The sequence below is a fragment of the Salvelinus alpinus genome, chromosome 3 (genome assembly GCF_045679555.1).
Source record: "Salvelinus alpinus chromosome 3, SLU_Salpinus.1, whole genome shotgun sequence".
Lineage (NCBI taxonomy): Eukaryota > Metazoa > Chordata > Actinopteri > Salmoniformes > Salmonidae > Salvelinus > Salvelinus alpinus.
This window is the reverse complement of record NC_092088.1, coordinates 44,436,689-44,460,661: the sequence shown is the minus strand read 5'-3', so window position 1 is coordinate 44,460,661 and position 23,973 is coordinate 44,436,689. Positions and strand designations below refer to the sequence as shown.

Genomic DNA, 23,973 nt, shown 5'->3' with positions numbered 1-23,973 from the left:
TCTATTCTGGTTAGCGCCAGTTTGCGCTGTTCTGTGAAGGGACTAGTACACAGCGTTGTACCAGATCTTCAGTTTCTCACATGGAATAGCCTTAATTTCTCAGAACAAGAATAGACTGACGAGTTTCAGAAGAAAGTCCTTTGTTTCCGGCCATGTTGAGCCTGTAATCGAACCCACAAATTCTGATGCTCCAGATACTCAACTAGTCTAAAGGCCAGTTTTATTGCTTCTTTAATCAGAACAACAGTGTCAGCTGTGCTAACATAATTGCAAAACGGTTTTCTAATGCTCAAATAGCCTTTTAAAATGATAAACTTGGATTAGCTAACACAATGTGCCATTGGAACACCGGTGTGATGGTTGCTGATAATGGGCCTCTGTACGCCTATGTAGATATTGCATTCAAAATCTGCCGTTTCCAGCTACAATAGTCATTTACAACATTAACAATGTCTACACTGTATTTCTGATCAATTTTATGTTATTTTAATGGACAAAAAATTTGCTTATCTTTCAAAAACAAGAACATTTCTAAGTGACCCCAAAGTTTTGAATGGTAGTGTACGTACCATAGCTCCTCATTCTAGGAATTCAAGCACTCCGATAGTTACACGTCACGTGACTAGACTAAAACATGTAGCTACACAAACAGTCCCCTCCTCCCTCTATAGGAGAATGTTGGGGAATGCCTTTTAATAGCAGGCTCCTCTGGACTGCTCTGATACCTTGCTGATTTAGTGACCATGTGGACCACATTTACAGCTTTGGATAACAAATAGCGACAAAGAGAGCAATTCTTGCCTTTTGAAACAATGTGGACTTGTCATGCTAGAAGCCCCTAATAGGTCACAGGCACTTCAAGCATTGAATGCATAACCCTAAAATAACTCTTAAACAAGCAGAAGTCCTTGGGAGTGATAGGGAATTGTTACAAGGAAATGTGAAGTTAATGTGAACTCCTTCTTTAATTGCGATGTCAAAAACCCCCAAAATATTTTGTGGATTATTGCGTTTTAGATCGTTTCTCGTTTCTGCCTTGTCAAGCCTTTTGTTTAACCCCTCTCTCATTGTGGTTATTTGTGTGTGTGTGTACTGCACTGTGGGCTCATGAAACCCTGCTTCTGACAGTATGGGCTAGGGGGAAGGCAGACCCACTCCAGGGGACCATGTGTTCATAAACATTACCGCCAGACATTTTTCACCAGCAGCCTTCAATGTTCCCCTGGACACAGACACTACTCACCAATAAAACCCTTCTTGGCCAGCTCAATGGTGAATCTTCTGGTGATTTTCTCCAGCTCATTGTCCTGCACGCAGAGCATAACAGTATGATAAAAGGCATTGCATATTTCACTGGTAGTAAAGTCAGACAAAAGAAGTAAAGCCACTACTACTATCACAGAACAAAAACTTCCTACTCAAATATTAAGAAGCAACGTCGACTTCAGGTAAGTTAATACTACTAAAGAACACCAAAAGTGACTTATCCACCTGGCTCAAGGACAGAAAGTCCTTGAGTATCAGTGACTAAAATGCTTCAACTTTCAGAGCCAGCAGCCTAGCAGATCAGAGGGGGGTGGGTGTCCCAGTCATGATGTCTACCAGCTGATGGCTCAGCAGTTCTCCCCCAGAGCAGAGCTGCCAATGCCTAATGGAGCCCTAGGGCCACTGGCAACAACAGACGGGATGGGTCAGCACTGGGTTGGCAACAGGAAGGGGAGCGAGATCCCACTGACTAACAGCTTCCTGCGCAGAGCTCTATAGAACACTGAATGGGGCTATCTATTATTTTACATAAGATATTCAATATATTAATAACTTCTGATATAATATGTACAACCTGCACTTAATCAAGTTATTTTTTGCAAATTCAAATGAGAACCTTATTAAGTGCAGGTTACGCATATTTTGTATTCATGACAAATCATTTTCTAGAAGTAATCTCAGCTTTTTTGGGGTCAAAGTGGAAGGTGGAGATTCCCTCATCCTTGTTTCCATCCCTGCGAAAACAAACTCCACTGAATGGTCACATAACAGAACATCCTGCAGCCTTACTATCTATGCACTAGGGGTAAATACAGAGCAACAAACCGAGTGAGGTAAAAATGAAATGACTTTGACAGCACTCTAATCACTGGTTTAGATGACTTGGTAATGTGAGCCTGTACGCTAAGCTCTGAGAGTCACAGATAAACAATTTCACAATAAAAGACAGAATGGCCTTGTTGAAAGGGAACACACCCTAAAGCTAATGTGAAAGTGACACGTGACTGGGTGAACATCAACAGTAAGTATTTAATCAAATACTCTGGCGTATCCAGAAACAAACTAATACCCACAGTGTAATTCTTTACGTTGATCTTCACTCCAGCTTTGGCTCCTCCAAACGGCACATCTGTAAAGGATATTAAATGGACGGGGTTGCAACGGGAAAAACAGCAATAGGCCATATAAAAAAAGACTTATGTCTGGAGGACTTATGTCTAGAAAGATACTGTGTAGGCTTATAAAAAGCCCTTACCCACGACAGCACATTTGTATGTCATCAGCGAGGCCAGGGCTTTCACCTCGTCGACAGACACCTCGGTGCTGTAACGGATACCTGGAAAACACAACGTGCAGAGTTAGTGGAGGGAAACCTGTGATATCAGACTTGGCTGAAAAAAGTTGTGTTTTCCCATTTTCATCTCTAGCTAGAGTATGTGTGTATAAGAATATTAGGAAAATGGTATACTTTAACTTTATGCATGTTGAAAACAATATGTCTAATAAGTTGCTGTACAATAAAACCAGCGATCCCACTAGCTTCATCAGTTTGGTATTTTATTCTCCAACACAAGGAGGTGGACTAATGCAACTAGCCTACTCACACACAATCACAAGCTAGGGGGTATTTTGCGCCCTGATTAATAAGCCTTAAACCCATCTCAAAACCACTCTCATAAAGAAATGAACTTGTTAGAGGAGTATGAGCGGGAGAGAAAAAGAAGGCACAAAATCCAAATACTCCATTTCATACTAGGCCTCTTATAGTTATTGCAGGGAGTCGGTTTTAGGAAATGCACAAAATGGTTGCAGCTGCCCAGTGTCTGAGAGTTACAGTAGAGCTCCGTAGGAGAGGAGACGCTTGCATTTGAGGGAGGTAGAAACCACACACCGCCTAGCGCTATGACTCACTGAGGGGATACAATTAGGCTGAACCAGGTTGGCCTGTAATGCGACCGGGGAAAAGCGGGGAGGTAGGAGCGCCCTTCTCAAATCAAACAGTAATCTGCACCGCCCAGTCATATTGTCAACCAGGCAGTATGGTGCATTGTTCAGAAACACATAAACGTATGCTTAAACTTTCAAACTAGTTTTCCTCATGAAGGCAGATAAAGCCCGTTTTTTTTTATTTATCAAAAGCAAAACACTTTCGCACGAGAAAACTCGGAATCCTAAATCATTACTCCATGTGTCTGACATACGTCACTTTGTTGAGTAGACTTCCAGCTCACGCCTGGAAGGCAGCCAGGTTTTAAAGCTAATACCATCAATCACTTTTCACCCAGTGCAAACTCCACCCACCCGGGGCCAGCTTAAAAAACTCAAAAAAACTCCCTCACTCCTGAGACCGCAGGCCAGGCCCCCTCCACTCCTCTCCTCCACAAAGAGGAAAAACATAGTGAGATGGAAACTGGGTGTGGTCCTGGCAGGTTTGTCTTGTTCACCGACTACCACTTCATTCTACACACATTACCTCTCAAACCCTTCTACTTCTGAAAGACACTGAAGCTTTTAATAGCTGCATAAAAAGTAGGATATTTCTAATTAGTGCAACAGGAGGCTAATGGTTCAAACTTGATGCAGAGATCTGATTTTGGGAAAGGTGTTCTATTCAAAAGCAGACCAAAACAGGATTTAGGATTGAAAGGAGATTAATGTATTTCACCCACAGGGAAATATTTGTGGTTTGTTGTGATTATTAGTATAATCACCACCCCTTCCCTTTAACAAATCAGATTTAATCTTTAACAATCTGCCATAGGCAATAGACATATACCTACTGTATGTCAGTTGACATATGGACAAGTGACCCAACTGTGGTTTGTGACTACTACTATGAGTTCCCATTGTAGACAATTCAGTACAGTAAAGCATTGTAAAGTAAATATGTTCTGTACAATATACTTTAATGTACTGAACTCTACGCACTGTTGATTACGTCAACAAAAACAGTGACTCAAATAAAATCGCCAAACACCTATTTTTCAGTGGCGATTGACAAGACTAACTAAAATGAGACTAAATTATCTCTGTGAGTAAAATCTGACTACTAAATGAACTGGACAAGAGTTTAGGGGAGATTGAGAGCTTTTCCGTGATAAGCATGATTAATATTAGCGGCACAGATACGCAGCGCAGTTCTGTTCAGCAGTGGGAAGGACGCCCCATGCCCGGCACGCAGCCTATGTCAGCTGGTGAGCTGCGGGGGAGCAAGCGATGAGTCAGCGTTGACAAGTAGACAAGCTCCACTGTCGATTATACATATTGCGCAGGCAACTCTCTTGCTTCCCCGTAGCTAACCAGTCACCACCAGCCTTCTAGTTAGCTACCCTTCGCCTGGTTACGAAACACCAGCTGCTATACTGAACAAAAAAAATGCATTGGATTTAATAGTAAAACAACTGTCTAGTTATGTTTCTCTCCCTTAAGTATAGAAAAGTAGACTCTTTGTAGTCTCGTTCAACACTCCCCCTTACCCACTACATTTCATAGCCAGGTTCTGTAGCCAAGTCTTCCTCTTTTCCTAAGAGAAAACATCTTGATTCTAGCCCTTAACGTTAAAAATATATGACCCATAATAGCGGCACTGCATTTTACATTCATAAAGCATATCGTGGGCCGTTCTAAAAGTACGCTACTTGCGGACTGGACTATTAATCATTTGTTTAGGCTACACCTTGTTCGGTCATGTTACCTCAATAGCTAGCTATAGCTAACAACCTGGGGTGCGGTCAGCAAGACGGAACGTTCAGATAGAAATATGCTATGTAGAACAAGCATACTTCTCTGACATGTTGAATAAGGAATAACGTCGGCTCTATTCACGGTATTTCTACCTGTAAAGTTCAAGAACGTTTTGCAACTGAATGTGGTCCTGGTAACATTACCAGTAGTCTATATGCAAACGTGGTGGCACAGAAAGAAAGGAAAGACAAACAATTTGACAAAATTCCTCTTACCACTACACTATATCTGACTTTATTTTGAGTTCATGTGGATCCAGTGACTCAGACCAAGACTCGAGCACTGGGACTAGGACTTGTCAGTCACCAATGGTCGAGTCACTTGGTCTTGAGCACAGGGGACTTGGGACTCGATTTGGACTCTAGGTTTAGTGACTCGACTACATCACTGGGCGAAACAGTCATTAGCCACCATTCTACTTTTGGACACCAATGTGGCTGCAGCGTCTGTGGAACGTTGATAACAATGCCAATGATGCGACCGAGTGACAGAGGTGCAACCCATACTACTTTGTGGCACCATCTGGTGATTGTGCTACTCTCCCTCTCTCTCTGGTGTGTGTCGGTTTTGTATGTAATGTGGTGTTGTTACGAGGGTCCACGAGGAGGCCATGCACAACGGGGGTGATTTACAATTACACATTAACACGGGAACCAGGATCACCCTTCCTGCCTTTGAGTTGGTCACCAGAGCTCGAATGGGTTTCATTATATGACTAGGTCATAAAGGCCACCAGGGACAATATGTAATCCGTTCTCCCCCTTTCTTTACGAGTGAACCCTGGAAAGAGCACAAGACAAAATGCAACCCGTTTCAGGAAGCTAGGCGTAGGAGGCACGTCACTACTTCACAGGAGAGGCATTTGAACGTAATTGTTTTTCATTTTTTTGTCAGAAATGCCTTCTGGAACATATGAACTCTCATGTGTCTTAATAACAAACCTGTATGCCATCTGTAAATACGAATAGAATCATTAAATTACGAGTCTAGTTGGTTTAGCCACGGAAAAAGGAACCTTCCCGCTAGCCATGATTGATTGAGATAACGGATGGGCTGGACATGCCGGGAGATGGGTTTGGATTGGTCTGCCATGTAGCATGCTTATGTCTATAACATGAGCTGCTCAGTATGTGTGCATAATCCATACATTTATTTTTTGCCCCTGACGGATGGCCGCCGGGAGAATGATTGTTCTTTCAGACCAATCATTTAGAACGGTGAATTCATCCATGCTCCTCCCTTCACTTCACTTTGCAGAGTGACCTTTACCACCTTCAACATGACCCTTGGAGACTGGTTCTGCAGGTCGAGGTAGAGCTCCTTTGCAGCTCCTACCAAGAGCATACTCTGCTCCTTCTGTGCTTGGGGAATTACATCATGCAACACTGAGATGGATTTCCTTACAGTGATTGCAGGGTTTCCTCAATGTGCAGGTCTCCGCCTCACGGCTACCGGCACACTTGTAGCATGGCTCCCCTGAAGTTATCCAGGCTTTCATTTGAGGTTGAGTGAGCTTTTTTACCCTGGGGCATGAGCCAAGGAAGTGCCCCTTACTATTGCAATAGGGGCAGTAAGGCTGGAATTTGATGTTCTTGCTCTTGAGAGAGGTCTTCTTCCCGGGTTCCTCCCCGGCTTCACTATTTAAGTACATGGTAGTGGGATTTGGCCTTTTATGTCTCTCCTGGCGTTCAAACTCCTTCCTTCCTCCGGAGGCTATGGCTGAGATTGTGGCCTGGTGAGCGATGCGCTTCGCCCTCACCTGCAACCATGCGGCCAGGTCTCTGAGGGCATAGGTGCTTCTCGAGCCCTCTTTCAGGATGCCCTTGTTAAAACAATGTTCAATAAAACTGAGGTAGGCTGGAAGCTTGCTAAGAAGCCTGTCCATGTGGGAGCCACATTTCAGCTCGTTCCCGTCTTCTCCTTCAACAGATTGGACAGCGAGGGAGAACTCTTGGAAGGCAGCATGGTCTCCCATTTTGATTGGAGATGTGTTCAGGATGTTGTTTAGTTAATTCTGGACTAGCTGGCATGGCTCACCATATCTCGCTTTCAGGGCCTGGAGAGCGGCAGTGTATGGTGCTGCGGAGTGCATAAAGGATTTGGCCAGCTTCTATGCATTGAGAAACAGCAAATGATCCATTAGTACTTGGTATTTGTAGCATTCTGACAGATGACTGTGAATACCCAGTAGGCTCTCCAATGCCATTTCCAAAAGGACAAAAATCACTCTCCTTTCCGCTCTCAAAGTATGGTAGTTTGGGTCTGGGAATTCCATAAGGCCGAGGCTACTAGCAGTTTCATAATGTTGGCTCCCTGTTCTGGTTGCGTGAAGGATAAACCCGGGACTGCTGAGCTCACTGGCCTTATTGGGCCTGTCCCCTACTGTCCCAGACCCTCCATTGGTGGCAGCTTGAATTGGGTGAGAGCCCTCCCACCTGTTGGTTGATGACTGGCCTGGCCCAGGCCCTGGACTAGAGGAATGATTTGCCGTGATTGGTAATTGGCAGAAAGGCGAAGGAGTGGTGCTTTGTCTAGATGAAGGAGGAATGCTAACTTGTGTCACTGGCATAGAGGGCTTTGGTGGAGCGGCCTGTTCCCTGTGCTGGCTGTTGACCTCGGAGCCTCCGGGGACTGTGTGCCATGCTGTACCAGAGGAGCAGATTGAGAAAGAAAGGCAGACAGGTCAGGTCCATGTGGAGGGGTTGTCAGGTCAACTCCCTGTTCGTTCCTCTCCAGGAAGGATGAGACCATCCGTGCCTCCTCCAATTCCCTTCTTGCTTGACGGTGCCGTCGCTGCTGTGCCAGGCCCTTGGCAATGAATTCCCGTTCCTGTAGAGCTCTACGGGCCTGCACATCCAATAGGTGACATCATTCGTCAGCCTGTCGTTCCTCTTCAATCTGACGCTCAATTTCCTCCAATGCTAGTAGTTTCATCCTCTCTCGTAAGACAGAGGTCTGTGAATTGCTGAGGGCTAGTGAATGGCGGCTGCCACGGTCACTTCCAAAGGGGTATCCACTGGTCGAACTCTCACTCCGTCTTGAGTGCCTCGAAGATTTCCCATTAGTTAAGGGGTGAGCGGAGCCTGCCTAAGGAAGCTGGTCGACCTGTGCGGTGGGAGTTACCTCCTACAGTGGTTCTTCCTGTAGACCACTTTCCCGTCCCAAAGCAGTTTTCGGTCCTTGGCTCGGAGGGGCTGGTTGATGGCTGAAACGTACAGTTAATCCATCGCCACTTTGAGCTCTGGTGGGCTTGCCCTTTGGTGTGGGAAACTCGACCACATAATCCTTAAGATAACCAGGTGCTTGTCTGGTTCTTCTGGTGCTGCTGGTGGTTGAGGATGAAGCTTTCTTTGTTGCTTTGGGCTTAGCTCCTGGATCTTTTATTTGTTCCAAGACTTTTCCCTCACCTGCTCTTTCCTCCTCTCTTCTTCCTTCCAGTGGAGACAATTCTCCCTTCTCCATTTCCTTTTCACCGGTCTTTGGTTCAGTCATCATCCTGCTTCGAGGACCATTGAAAGATTAGTGGACAGGTAGGATGACTGACAGTGAAGGTGAACAGGTGGTTACGGGTCAGGTGACAGAGGAATGGATGAGACTGAGGCAGGAATTCCTTTAACCATGAAGTGGTATATTTACTGGGTAGTCTGTGGATTCATGGACGCACAGAACGTCTGGATTAGACGGAGTTAAGGAAGAGAAAGCAGCGAGATCGGGCGATGGCGGTTTCCTCCTTTTAATGAGTTGAGATCTGTCTGACATTTCCACCTGATCTAATTAAAGCGCTCCTGGCCCAGCTGAGCAAGTGGCCATGACTTAAGGGATTCTTCCACCAACTCCATGGGCCTTTTCTACAACCTGTGTAGTAATATTATTGGTATCTCAGAAAGCCATTTACATTGCTAGTTATAGCCTAATGTTAGCTAGCTAGCCAACATTGAACACAGTTGGTTAGCTAAGGGCAACCATGGCATCCATGACAGAGGAGAAGAGTTCATCCATGTATACGGGTAACAGGCTAACTACACCGCTCGCATCGCGTACATTTAGAAATCTATGTTATTCAATTATTGCGCCAACGAGGGTCTGCATTGCCAAGGGTTAACACAGAACCCAAACCGGCAGCGCGCATGCGCCATCGCGCATAAATGTATTTTGTCCACCTACACCAAATGTGATCACGACACGCAGGTTAAAATATCAAAACAAACTCAACCAATGACATTAATTTGGGGACAGGTCGAAAAGCATTAAACATTTATGGCAATTTAGCTAGCTAGCTTGCACTTGCTAGCTAATTTGTCCTATTTAGCTAGCTTGCTGTTGCTAGCTAATTTGTCCTGGGATATAAACATTTGGTTGTTATTTTACCTGAAATGCACAAGGTCCTCTACTCCGACAATTAATCTACACATAAAACGGTCAACCGAATCGTTTCTAGTCATGTTTCCTCCTTCCAGGCTTTTTCATCTTTGAATTTATATGGCGATTGGCATCTAAACTTTCATAGTATTACCACGACAACTGGCAACACAGTTCGTCTTTCAATCACCCACGTGGGTATAACCAATGAGGAGATGGCACGTGGGTACCTGCTTCTATAAACCAATGAGGAGATGGGAGAGGCAGGACTTGCAGCGCGATCTATGTCAGAAATAGAAAGGAGTTCTATTTAAGCCCTTGGCAATGCAGACACTCGCGAGCAGTGTGGGTGCAATAACTGAATAACATACATTTCAAAATGTATTTTGCAACGCATGCGTGAGCAGTGTGGTCAGCCTATTACACGTGTTAGCTACATTTTCAGATATTATGGTGCTTTCAAGACAACTGGGGACTCAGAAAAATGCGAGTTCAAATCATGAGGTCAGTGATCTCCAGGTCGGAGCTCTAAAAAGAGGCCTGAAGTCGGATGTCAGAGATTTACGAGTTCCCTGTTCCCAGGTGTTTTGAACACGGCATGACTGGTCTTGGAACTGTGACAACAGGAAGCCTCTCCCAGCTTGGCTAGATGGGATATGTAATGATTTTGCCAACACAGCCAGATATGTACACATTCTTGCATCCTTAACCTTTTTTAAACTGACCATCTTATTTTGGTGCCCCGCTGTCAGATGGCCATGTCCTCTCAAAAAACAAACATTACGTAATTAAGCACGTATAGTAATTGGTATGATTCTGTGTTCCCATGCAAAAGTGATTGCTTTTGATAAGTGCTTTATCTGCCTTCCCAATGAAAATTCAAACATGTATTTTATTACAAAAGAGATTTATGTTTCTGGAAGATGCACCATGCTGCCTGGTTGACAACATGACCTAGAGGAAAAGATTACGGTTTGGTTTGAGATGGGCGCTCTGCTCCCACTCTTTTCGCCAGATGACATGATGGCCCACAGCCCGGTTCAAACCTGGACAGCATAAAATGACTCCCTCTATAGCGGAGCACTTTCGACACACCCACTCGCCCATACTCCAGCCGCCATATCACAAGACAGAACAATGAGACAGATATTTCACTGGATGTTTAACTGTGAAGCATCCGCTTGGCGTTTCCACTCCCTTCCAAATATGGAAGTGGGAGAAGATGGAACGAGATGGATTTTGGCCGACATTCTGCAAATGTTCTCATCGATTAAACATTTGATCTCAATACAGTTTGATCTTCGCAAAACTAGAATATGTTATGAACAGAGTGGACTAAGGTTTGTAGACTTTACACTTTGCAAAAGTATTATTATTATTATTATTTTTAAATCGCGTTGTTTAGGAGTGCAAATGCGAATTGAGCTATTGCACACGCAGAGTAGGCGTTCCCTAACTGAAATATGCAGACGATACTAGATCGAGCCAATAGGATCTCGCTAGGTCGTGCTTAGTTCTGCCCACTATGGCTCATTTGTTCCAATTGGAAATGACAGGCTGTAGTCCAGTTGGGTTAGTTCTAAAAACTTTAGGCCATTTGGGCTGCAGCTACCCGCATCTCAACTTGACAGGCTAGATAGCATGCTAGCTATACTCCGCTTCAGCACCTCACATTCTCCGGCTTACCTCCTTTACAAGGGGTCCTGTGTTGGCTGTGCTGGGCACGATATCCCTCAATCACCTCCCATTCGCCATCGTCTCGCTTGATAGGGAACGATACACTCAGTATATGGTTGCAGGGCTTGATGATCTTGAGAATTCCGCGTACTCGGTGTCTCTTCTGCACTGGCGTCTCCTTGTTCTTGAGGTCCTCCACCAGTTTATCCTCAACAATATTTGCACCGCGGTCAAAGAATCCCTCCACCATTCCAAAGAAGTTGGGGTCATCTGTATCTTTCTCTCCTGCGACCTCGCTGTAGTGGCGCATCCGCATCAACGACGCGGAAACTGGAAGAGCCGATTTGACACATCCCGAGGTCAGAGCACTGCTTACTCCACGAGTAAGTAATTCTCCGAAATACCTGTACATTTTTCACTGAGTTAAGGCGTTAGTAACGAATGAAACTTAAAGAAAAGTGAGGGGAAGACAATTAAATGGGTAGGGGGAAAACAAACGTATAACGAGACTTCTGGTCCTGTCCCGTTTCGTACTGATCTGAGCTGAGCAGTCGTGCATGCCGTTTCTTTATAGAACAGGCGTGTTTGTGTGTATGCCCACCTCACAGGGGAGGGTTCCACTTGAACGCGCATATGCGAAGTAATGCGCGCCTCCGCGACACATTTTTTCCGCTCCCTGGGCGGCGTTCCGCAGGTGTGTAGCCAAACATTTGGAAACGCTCCGTTTTGCAACTACCACAATAATTGATTTTGGACAAATTCAGGTAGTTCCCACCCAGTTTCGTTTGCATTCGGTTAAGAAACGTTTTTCAACAGAATCGGCGTAATGAATACCCCATTACAGGGCAGAGCCCCACATGTTTTGAGACCCACCTGTTTTGCAAAAAATAGTAGTTTTTTGTGCCTGTTTTGCGTGTTATTTTGGCATTAACGGTATTACATATCAGTTTGCAAACAGTGTAACAAAAACCATAATTGAGTTATTAAAATCGCATAAAAACATGGTATATTTTTTTGCTCTCTTAAGGCAGCTCCAAAATGCAGGTGTTTCAGGCTATCTCAGTCCCATCTGTGGTGGTGGAGCAGCCAGCAGAAAATACAAAGAGTAGGGGTTGGTTATGTTCTCTAGTTGTGCTGTGATTGGCTCAGTGTTATGTCACTCATGTTTTGGAGTCAGTGGCAAACTGCAAGTGTTGCAAAGCAATCACTAGCCTGCTATTTAGTAGAGAGGGTGTGTGGTTCAAGTCTTTTCCAAGCTTAAAAGGATAAACATTCACATGCAACCCCATGGACCAGAAAGGGTTGAATAAACAACTGTAAACTCACAACTGGGAACTTGGAAAAACAAGCTCAGACTGGGTAAAACGGTTATCCAAGTCGGGAACTCAAGCGTCTTTCTAGAGCTCCGACCTGAAGATCACTGATGTCATGATTTGACATTTGTTTTTTTACGAGTTCCCAGTTGTCTTGAAAGCACTATAAATCCAGAGAATGGCAAAGTTGATGACAATTTGCCCACAAGAAGGACTTCTGCATCACCTTCCTGTTCAAGTGAGCATAGAACATCAAGGTGAGTCCAAAAATGTTTTGTATGCTACTGCACAAATGATGTGTACTGTAGCAAAAAAGTAATACTAAGTCTATGTTGTGTAGTAAGCTGTTAGTAGCCCATGTGCCCCACCCTAATAATTTGGTCCCTTTCCCCCTCATAACTTAGCCTACTGTTCTGACTTGGTGTTGCACATGTAGCCTATAGCCTGTTTTAGAGAAATGTCATCATCAAATATTGTAAGAGCTTTCATTGTCTGCTTATAGGCCCCCTTTATTTATACTACGGTGCTGACTTGGTGTACAGGGAGAATACTGTAAGAACAGCCCATGTTCTGAAATCTGTCACTGTACATTCAAAAGTGCTAAACAAATTGTTATATTGACTACGTCCGTCTTAGCTCACTCATTAATGTCTTAATCAAAATTACGCATTGCCTCTTATCCGCTCATCGTTCCCTTATGCCATAGTTTGTACATCTCAATTGTCAGTAGAAACCACATTTGTTTAAGAAAGTCAGCCTTATCAGCTGTTTTTAAAAAGGCAGTAAATGAGGCTGAATGAACTCTTTCAACAAGGCTCCGCTGATAGCCAGCTGTAGCGGGGGTAAGGATTCACTCCATGGGGCTGAAAAGAAGAGCTTTATGTATGCAGCCGGCTGCGATCGGGAGACCCATGGGGCGGCGCACAGTTGGCCCAGCCTCGTTCGGGTTAGGGGAGGGTTTGGCCAGCAGCAATGTTCTTGTCCCATCGCGCTCTAGTGACTCCTGTGGTGGTCCGGGCGCAATGCACTCTGACACGGTTGCCGGTATAGTGTTTTCTCTGACATATTGGTGCGGCTGGCTTCCGGGTTAAGCGGGCATTGTGTCAAGAAGCAGTGCGGCTTGGCTGGGTTGTGTTTCGGAGGACGCACTGCTCTCTACCTTTGCCTCTCCCGTGTCCGTACGGGAGTTGCAGTGATGAGACAAGACTGTAACTACCAATTGGGGAGAAAAAGGGGTAAAAATATAATGAAAAATATATATGTTGAGTTTGCCCCACTAAGATTTACATGCTAAAATCGCCACTGATAATAAGGAATCACATCAACTCTAGTCTTGGCATTTCTATCTGCAACCTCCACAACATTTTCTTACTGAACATGGCACTGTTGTCTTGACGTTGATTTAAAGCTAAATGTCAATACTTTTGTATAATCCTGTACAGTGAATTATGTGGTAGCATAGAGGGTTAATTTGCATTTGTAGAATAGAACCCCACAGTGGAGGTGTCATAATACCCATAAAACCTAGCGGTCAAACAGGGAAATGGTTCTATTCATTTTTCCATAGGGGATTTAGAAACACTTAAAATAAGGTCTGTGATTTGTGTAGGCTTACCCTGGTGTGATATTTTGATAACCATGTAAATCTCATTATCAATATCTTCGTCTCTATTTACTCTGATTCGAAAATGCTAATTAGCATCAAAGTAGACATCATGCAAAACTACAAATCCCTGCAAGCTCCTGCACGTCATCTCTAGCTGACACCTTTGCTAACAGGTATTGTGTCAATTAAAACATTGTACAAGACAGTTCACAGAATTGTCAATTTTTAAAGAAATGTAGCCAATTTATTTATTCATAACTACATTTAAGGTAACATTAGATAGTTAATCCAGCTAGTCTTACCTTTGCCTCGATTCTGAGGTTCTTTATGGCACATCCTTGAATGAGGGAGAGCTCAGTTTGTTGTTTTGGAAAGTTTTTAAAGTCTATTGAAAAAGTTTCATAACTAGCTAGCTACCTTTTTGAATTTGGATCCTGCAACGCGGTTGGATTCCGTTGCTCGGCTCTCTGCTATCTGTCCAGTAATCCTGCCGACCAAGGCCGGGTCTGAGGAGCTGCTTGCCATAGCAACTAGCCTAGCTGCTAGCTAGCTGCCTATCAAGCTAGCAGGGATTTCTTGAGGGCTTGAACGCAGCCCACGCCGCGGTTAGCCGCTGTGGCTGTGACCGTGGATTGTCCTGGGCTCGTGGCTGTCTAGATCCCTGCCGTTTGTTGTTTCCTATCTTCCCTGTAACCTGCTCTGTCTGGAACGGCGAGGAGTAACAGCGTAACCTACGTTGCTACCATGACAAAGACCAAAGCCGGCGGGAGTATCATTGAGGACAGTGGTGTCTCTCTATCACAGGTGAAGGATCTTGTAAACAAACAGAGTTCTACAAGCAGTTGTTCCAACAAGAAGAAAATAGCTTCAAGTGTTGTTTCCAAATACTGGTGGAGTCAACTAATAAATGACAACCTGACCAGAGAGGTCCAGGACCTGAAGAACAGTTTGCAGTTCTCCCAGGGTCAGCTCGATGAGTTAAAACAGGAGAATGGCAAGATGACAGCAATATGTAAATCATTGAGCGAGGACATCAGTTCTGTATGTGAATCCATGATAACAATGACGGCGAAATCGGATTATCTCGAGGGACAATCAAGGAAGAACATCAACAAAAACGGAATTGCAGAATCTCCACATGAGCCCTGGACGGAGTCTGGGGACAAAGTGAGGGAAATAATCTTGGAGAAACTGAAGATGGACCACAGGAAGATTGAGGTGGAGTGTGCCCACAGGACTGGAAAACCCACCACCAACCCAGGTGACAGGCCAAGGCCGATAGTGGTCCAGTTCCTGAGGTTCAAGGACAACGTAGCTGTTCTGGAAAGGGCCAAGAACTTGGGAGGAACATACATCTTCCTCAACGAGGACTAACCTGAAGCTGTGTGCCAGAAGAGGAAATAATTTAGCCCAGCCAGTATGTGGACACCCCTTCAAATTAGTGGATTTGGCTATTTCCGCCACACCCGTTGCTGACAGGTGTATAAAATTGAGCACACAGCCATGCGATCTCCATGGACAAACATTGGCAGTAGAATGGCCTTAGTGAAGAGCTCAGTGACTCTCAACGTGGCACCGTCATAAAAGTGCGTAGCGCATAAAAATCGTCTGTCCTTGGTTGCAACACTCACTACCGATTTCCAATCTGCCTCGGGGAAGCAACTTCAGCACAAAAACTGTTTGTCGGGAGCTTCATGAAATGGGTTTCCATGGCAGAGCAATCACACACAAGCCTAAGATCACCATGTGGAATGCCAAGCGTCGGCTGGAGTGGTGTAAAGCTCACCCCCATTGGACTCTGGAGAAGTGGAAACGTGTTCTCTGGAGTGATGAATCACGCTTCACCATCTGGGTTTGGCAGATGCCAGGAGAATGCTACCTGCCCCAATGCATAGTGCCAAATGTAAAGTTTGGTGGAGGAGGAATAATGGTCTGGGGCTGTTTTTCATGTTTCAGGCTAGGTCCCATTGTACGCTACAGCATACAATGACATTCTAGACGATTCTGCCCTGTGCACGAAGCATGTTCCATACAGAAATGTTTTTTCAAGATCGGTGTGGAAGAACTTGACTGGCCTGCACAGAGCCCTGACCTCAACTCCATAGAATACCTTTGGGATGAATTGGAACGCAGACTGCGAGCCAGGCCTAATCTCCCAACATCTGTGTTTGACCTCACTAATGCACTTGTGGCTGAATGGAAGTAAGTCCCCACAGCAATGTTCCGATATCTAGTGGAAAGCCTTCCCAAAAGAGTGGAGGCTGTTAGAGCAGCAAAGTCGGGATCAACTCCAAATTAATGCCCATGATTTTGGAAGGAGATATTCGACGAGCATATGTCCACATACTTTTGGTCATTTAATATATGTAGCCTTAGAAATAAGGTTCATGAAATCATTAACTTGCTCACATCAGATAACATTCATATATTAGCCATTTCTGAGACTCACCTAGATAATTAACTTGATGAAACAGCAATAGCAATACAAGGATACAACATCGATAGAAGAGACCGAAATGCTTATGGGGGAGGTGTTGCTGTATACATTCAGAGCCATATCCCTGTAATGCTTCGAGAAGATCTTATGTCAAGTGTTGTGGTTGCAGGTTCACCTGGCACTTTTCTTTTGGGATGTTGCTGTAGGCCACCAAGTGCTAACAGTCAGTATTTAAATAATATGTGGGATTTTTTTTAATTTTATTTTATTATTATTATTTTTATTTATCCGTTATTTTACCAGGTAAGTTGACTGAGAACACGTTCTCATTTGCAGCAACGACCTGGGGAATAGTTACAGGGGAGAGGAGGGGGATGAATAAGCCAATTGTAAACTGGGGATTATTAGGTGACCGTGATGGTTGAGGGCCAGATTGGGAATTTAGCCAGGACACCGGGGTTAACACCCCTACTCTTACGATAAGTGCCATGGGATCTTTAATGACCTCAGAGAGTCAGGACATCCGAAAGACGGCACCCTACACAGAGTAGTGTCCCCAATCACTGCCCTGGGGCATTGGGATCTTTGTTTAGACCAGAGGAAAGAGTGCCTCCTACTGGCCCTCCAACACCACTTCCAGCAGCATCTGGTCTCCCATCCAAGGACTGACCAGGACCAACCCTGCTTAGCTTCAGAAGCAAGCCAGCAGTGGTATGCAGGGTGGTATGCTGGAATGGAATGGAATGCTTGATAGTGTGATGTAAACAGAGGTCTACGTTCTTTGGGACCTGAATATTGACTGGTTTTCATCAAGCTGTCCGCTCAAGAGGAAGCTTCTCACTGCAACCAGTGCCTGTAATCTGGTTCAGGTTATTAATCATCCTACCAGGGTGTTTACAAACACTTCAGGAACAAGATCATCCACATGTATTGATCACATTTTTACTAATACTGCAGAACTTTGTTCTAAAGCTGTATCCGTGCCCATTGAATGCAGTGATCATAATATATTGGCTAATATCCAGGAAAGCCAAACATCTAAAAGCTGGGCCTAAAATAGTGCATAAGCGATTTTGCTGTGACTCTTATGTGGATGATGTTAAAAATGTTTGTTGGTCTGATGTGATTAATGAGGAGCATCCAGACGCTGCACTTGATACATTTTATTAAATTGCTTCTTCCAATTATTGATAAACATACACCTGTTAAGAAACTGACTGTTAAGGCTTCATGGATTAATGAGGAATTGAAAATCTGTATGGTTGAAAGAGATGGTGCAAAAGGCAAATAAATCTGGCTGCACATCTGACTTACTGCAAATTGAGAAATTATGTGACTAATCTCAACAAAAAGAAGAAGAAACTGTTTTATGAAGCCAAGATCAATGATATAAATAAAAAATATATACTTTAAATGAAATTATGAGCAGAAAGACATTCAACTCCATCTTTCATCGCATCTGATGGCTTATTTATCACAACCATTTGATGTTGCCAATTATTTTAATGATTACTTAATTGGCAAAGTGAGCAAACTTAGACAGGAAATGGCAACAATGAACAGTGAGACATCGTACTTATACACAAAAAAAAATTATGAAAGAAAAGCATTGTAAGTTTCAATTTTCTAAGGGTGGGAGAGGTGAAAAAATTGTTATCGATCATTTTTTTTTAATGACAAACCTTCTGCCATTGACAACTTAGATGGAAAGCTACTGAGGATGGTAGCTGACTCTATAGCCACTCCTATCTGAGCCTAGAGGAAAGTCTTTGTCCTCAGGCCTGGAGGGAAGCCAAAGTCATTCCGCTACCCAAGAGTGGTAAAGCAGCCTTTACTGGTTCTAACAGCAGTCCTATCAGCTTGCTTCCAGCTCTTAGCAAACTGTTGAAAGAAATGGTGTTTGACCAAATACAATGCGATTTCTCTAAACAAATTAACAACAGACTTTCAGCATGCTTATAGAGAAGGGCACTCAACATGTACTGCGCTGACTCAAATGACTGATGAAATTTGATAATAAGAAGATTGTGGGAGCTGTACTGTTAGATGGCAGTGCAGCCTTAGATATTATTGACCATAACATGTTGTTGAGGAAACTTGTCTTTGGATTCAGAGCTGTCTATCTAATATAACTCAGAGGGTTGTCTTTAATGGAAGCTTCTCTAATGTCAAACATGTAAAGTGTGGTGTACCAAAGGGCAGCTCACTAGACCCTCTACTTTTTCAAAGCTTTATTTTTATTTGTACCAATGACCTTCCACTGGCGTTAAACAAAGCATATGTGTCCATGTATGCTGATGATTCAACCATATAATTTTGGACCATTCATCTTTACAAACTGTTTCAGTTCAGCAATATTCTTAGGATGTCTGGTGTGAACTGCTCTCTTGAGGTCATGCCACAGCATCTCAATCGGGTTGAGGTCAGGACTCTGACTGGGCCACACCAGAAGGCGTATTTTCTTCTGATGCCATTCTGTTGTTGATTTACTTCTGTTTTGGGTCGTTGTCCTGTTGCATCACCCAACTTCTGTTGAGCTTCAATTGGCGGACAGATAGCCTTACATTCTCCTGCAAAATATCTTGATAAACTTAGGAATTCATTTTTCCGTCTGATAGCAAGCTGTCCAGGACCTGAGGCAGCAAAGCAGCCCAAAACCATGATGCTCCCTTCACCATACTTTACAGTTGGGATGAGGTTTTGATGTTGGTGTGCTGTGCCTTTTTTTTCTCCACACCTAGTGTTGTGTGTTCCTTCCAAACGACTCAACTTTAGTTTAATCTGTCCACAGAATATTTTGCCAGATGCGCTTTTGCTAACTTTAGACGTGCTGCAATGTTCTTTTTTAACAGCAGTGGCTTATTCCGTGTGCCTTTCCTTTCCTTCGCTTTGCAGGCTGTATCTAGTGACCTAAAGTTTAAATGCAACAATGTTTCAAACACAAGTTATTTTCAAAGAGATTTCTTATTTTTTATTTTACCATCAAAGAGATGGCTAACAAAAGCAAGTTAGCTCCAATAAAAAAAACAGGATCTTTTAAACTTAACTTCTTGTTAAAAGTTATTCTTGAAAAGGGAGAAGCTGACGAATAGCAACATCCTTTTCGATAAGACCTGTTGCAGCCACTGCAAACTAGCCTTCAACAATATATAGCTAGCTAGACTGTGGGAAAACGACTGCTTGCTCTTGCTCAGTGACCTGTTGTTCTTTGAGAAGGCAGAAGTTTTCATAAATGTTTTGTAAAAAGGGTCCCACCCATTCCAAGTAAAAATGTGATTGGTTGATTCTACAGTCATTCCAAAATGTTGCCCTAATACAGTTGAATGGCAGATGCCTTCTATCTAGCTTCTGATGGCCTAACCAATGGCTGACTTAGCTAGCTAGATTTATCTCCCCAGAGACCACCAAAGAAAAATCCTGATTGGATCTTTTTTCTCATCAGCGTTAACCCTTTCCAACAAAAACTGAATAGATTAAATCAGAACGCCATTGAAAAAAATAATGTAATTAGAATTATTATTAGAATAATAAAAAAAAATCATTAGCCTTTCTCTGAAGGTGTAGAAGACCTTCATTGTTCCCCACTGTGTTTTGGATTAGTAATAATTAGTATAGTGTATCTATTTTCCCTCAGCATGGATTCCCCCCCCCCCCACCATTCTGAATCTCTAAAGAATCCATATGTTCTTCTGAAATATGAACATAGAAATACTGGACATTTTGAACTCTTATGCTGGCGATTTGACAAAATTACAATTGTGGTCTTGAATTGGACTTGCATTTTTCTGGTCTTGGATCCTTGTCCCCATCCCGGTCTCGGTCCCACCCCCCCTTCGGTCTTGACTCGGACTCGATTTGCTCTGGTCTTGGTCTTGAATTTGTCTCGCTTTAGGTGATCTCAAACACAACACTGGGGGGGGGGGGGGGGGGGTAAATACAGGTGAATATATTGATAAAAGTCACCTTGTCCTAAAGAGATTTACACGGTTAACAAAATGTCATGCCAGGGAAAGCCTACATGAAACACAGCCCGTATTAAGTGTTTCTAAACTCCCTTATGGGAAAAATAAAAGGTGTAAAAACGATTGGAACCATTTCCCTGTTTGACTGCTAGTTTTAGTTATTTTGCAGTTATTTTGCAGACTGTAGCGGTTGTAGAAACTGTAAAAGTCATATACAACTACAGCCCAATTTTTATGAATGAACACCAAGGCAGACCGTGTCCCTTGTAGTTAGACATTGCACGTTGGTGTGTTTTATGGGTGTCCTCCTGAAGTCATAGGATGGCAGGGAAGAAGGATGTCGTGTCACATCTGTACCATTGACGCCCAATCTGACGTCTGGATGTAGATCTATCACTAATAATTTGAGTTTGAGCCGCAAGCCTCAGTGGGCTCCAAAGACCCAGCACTGGCTGATGCAACCTGATATCAAACAGTAGGTAGCATGTTGCATCCTTGCTATACAAAGCTGTTTCACTTTGTAAATCCTTACTACCGCTAAACTGGTGTTAGTTGTGCAGGGAATACCGACCCCCTTGCTGTAGACTCTACCCTGAGTAAATAGATAAGATCACCCCTAGGGTTGGACACACACACACACACACACACACACACAGTCAAGTCAGTCAAGTCTACCACGCTTGCTTAAATTAGAAATCTAGCAATGATCAACCACAGCTCTTTTCCAGGGGCTTCTGGAAGAGAAGTGTGTCAACCAGTAAGACGAGTAAAGGACTGGCCTTGGTCAAATTACTGTATGAGACATTATGGGCCAGTTTGTGTGTGCATATTATATTAACTGGATCGTGATGGTTTGGAGTATTGTCATGAGGTCAGGGAGAGGTGCTTGTCTTTTCACACTGCTATAGGAAGTGGTGACGGCAATGAAATAAGACCAGTACACCTCAGGACACGACTCCAGGAGATATTGAACCTGTTTTAACCTGCAGCAAATGGATTCGAATGGTTTTAAGGGATCAGCCTAGGCCACTCCCCAGTACAAAATGTCATTGTTTTTGCTCTAGCTAGATACAATTTGTCATTTCCATGTATTTGTGACCTAAGTGCTCTATTTTTATTTTCATGAGTTTGCTGTAGGAACACATTGCACACAAACTTTGGCAGTTTTTCCGTGGTATAAGCACACTCGCGACATTGCTAATCAGAAGAAGGCACACTTCAGTCATTTCAAAACTTTCGCTTCCTTCTCTCTAGTCTCACCATACTTTTTAATTGACCACACTTGTATATCCTTTCGTTTCCCCCTCTCTGTCTCTTTTTTCTTCTCTCTCGCTCTCATATTTTCCTGTCTCTCACCCCGCCATTCTGTAGTTTGAGGGCTTCAATGAATCTCGGTGTGGTTTCAAAGAGCACGGTTCTGGTGTGTCATTGGCTCGTGTGCTCACAACACCCATCTTCTGGTTGGTGAGCTCTGTGGAGTTTCCCAATTACACTGTCTTTTTTTGTCTTTTTTTTCCCCCCATGGAAAAAAAACCCTCACATGCCAGGAATGTGTACATTTGTCTCTGACAATTGACCTCTGTTATCGTTGCCAGCTGTGGGGCCGTACACCTCTGCTGCACTAAAGTCCCTGTGAAGCTGGGTTTTCAGAACAGGGGGGGGCTCTACCATGTGTTTTTCAAATCACCACTTCTGCTGAGTCGTGTGTTATACATTTCAAAAAAATCCTCATGTTGACTTGATGAAAAAGTTAAATATGTTGTGCTTTTATTATATATCCTTGGAATATCAATTCACACATCTTCTAATCCTCCCCTCTATATTAAGAACCATGTTAACATTAGAAAGGTATCAAAGGGACAAAGTAATCATTATCAACATGCATTATATCATAGACCGTTTTCTTCGCATGTGATCCTTTCCTTTTTCAACAACAGAAAATTCACATCACAGTTTCTTTGGAACACAAGAGATACTGAAAAGGGAAAGGATCACATCACAGTTTCTTTGGAACACAAGAGATACTGACATGGCATTAAGTGAAAGCAGTTGCATGACTGACTAGCCAAAAATTAATGTGTTCATAGGCACACCTCCACTCACACCTGTGTCTGATGCTGCTGAGGGAGAGCCTGGACAGTCTGGTCAGTGGAGGACCATGGAGCTCTGCTGGCAGGGGCGCCCAGGGAGGATGAGGGTAGGATCCATGGAATTGACGATCGGGATGGGGTTGACGTCTCATCGGAGCCCGGCGAGGTGCCCAGTACCAGCAAGCACGGTACCAGACTCCAAGGTCCTGAGACCCAAACCGGATATCCCTTAGAGAGAGAACCGGGCTGCAAAGAGACAGCCCAGGCTCACCTGCCCAGAATGAGCAAGCAGTTGGTAATGATGAGGACCTGTGTTCTGAGTCACTGAGGGAATATCTGGACAGCAGGGCTTGAGTCTGCCCCTGAGGGGTCTACCCAGGGCTTGAGTCTGCCCCTAGGTCTGACCTGCAGTCATACCAAGCCCCTGCTCCATCTGTGTTTGTGGAGACTGAGTACCTCAGTGCATGGACAGTCAGCCAGGCCCTGCTCCTGAGAGTAAGGCTGTGGACACAGCCAGAGAACAGCCCTGTGAAAGCCGGACTTCCACAAACACCACCTAAACCCACACCATCCACTTCCACCACCACCAGCTCTCCAGAGCTGTACAGCCCAGCAAACCCCACTCAGTCCCCTGTAAAGACCTCACCTGGAGATGTGCTACTCATCACTGTGGAATGTTGTCCCATTCCCCTTCAATGGCTGTGTGAAGTTGGTGGAAACTGGAACGCGCTGTCGTACACGTCGATCCAGAGGATCCCAAACATGCTTAATGGGTGACATGTTTGGTGAGTATGCAGGCCATGGAAGAACTGTGACATTTTCAGCTTCCAGGAATTGTATACAGATCAGTGGAGGCTGCTGATCATAATAATGGCCGAAACGGAGCAAACGGAATGGCATCAAACACCTGACTTATTTGATACCATTCCACTGATTCAACCCCAGTCATTACCACGAGCCCGTTCTCCCCAATTTAGGTGCCATTAACCTCCTGTGATACAAATCCTTGCAACATGGGGCTGTGCATTATCATGCTGAAATATGAGGTGATGGCTGCAGATGAATGGCACGACAATAGGCCTCAGGATCTCGCAGATGAGCTTTCCTGAGAAGGTTTCTGACATTTTTATTTTTATTTTTTTACATTTTTTGGGTGTGCAAACCCACAGTTTCATCAGTTGTCCGGGTGGCTGGTCTCAGACGATTCCGCAGCTGAAGAAGCTGGATGTGAAGGGCTGGTGTGGTTTCACGTGGTCTGCAGTTGTGAGGCCGGTTGGACGTACTGCCAGATTCTGTAAAACGACATTGCAGGTGGCTTATGATAAAGAAATTAACATTCAATTCTCTGGCAACAGCTCTGGTGAACATTCCTGCAGTCAGCATGCCAATTGCAAGCTCCCTTAACTTGAGACATCTATGGCATTGGGTTGTGTGACAAAACTGCACATTTTTTAGTGGTCTTTTGTCCCGCAGCACAAGGTGCACCTGTGTAATGCTCATGCTGTTTAATCAGCTTATT

At 44.0% G+C, this 23,973-nt stretch overlaps 2 protein-coding genes across 4 annotated transcripts in view; one reads left to right on the top strand and one right to left on the bottom strand.

The window, feature by feature from the left end:
* LOC139570782 (glutamate dehydrogenase, mitochondrial-like) overlaps positions 1 to 11,607 on the bottom strand; it is a 41,685-nt gene extending 30,078 nt beyond the window's left edge. For all 3 annotated transcript variants that reach the window (XM_071392944.1, XM_071392946.1, XM_071392943.1), the window contains exons 1-4: positions 11,056 to 11,607; positions 2,522 to 2,602; positions 2,340 to 2,395; positions 1,244 to 1,307 (exon numbers count right to left, since the gene is read on the bottom strand). In XM_071392944.1, coding sequence (XP_071249045.1) covers positions 1,244 to 1,307; positions 2,340 to 2,395; positions 2,522 to 2,602; positions 11,056 to 11,458 — 604 coding nt within the window. In that variant the 5' untranslated portion in view covers positions 11,459 to 11,607. The remainder of the gene's footprint in view (positions 1 to 1,243; positions 1,308 to 2,339; positions 2,396 to 2,521; positions 2,603 to 11,055) is intronic.
* Positions 11,608 to 11,761: 154 nt separating this feature from the next.
* LOC139570780 (nuclear factor NF-kappa-B p100 subunit-like) overlaps positions 11,762 to 23,973 on the top strand; it is a 28,075-nt gene continuing 15,863 nt past the window's right edge. The window contains exon 1 of the mRNA XM_071392936.1: positions 11,762 to 12,616. The gene's annotated coding sequence lies outside the window, so the exon portion shown is untranslated. The remainder of the gene's footprint in view (positions 12,617 to 23,973) is intronic.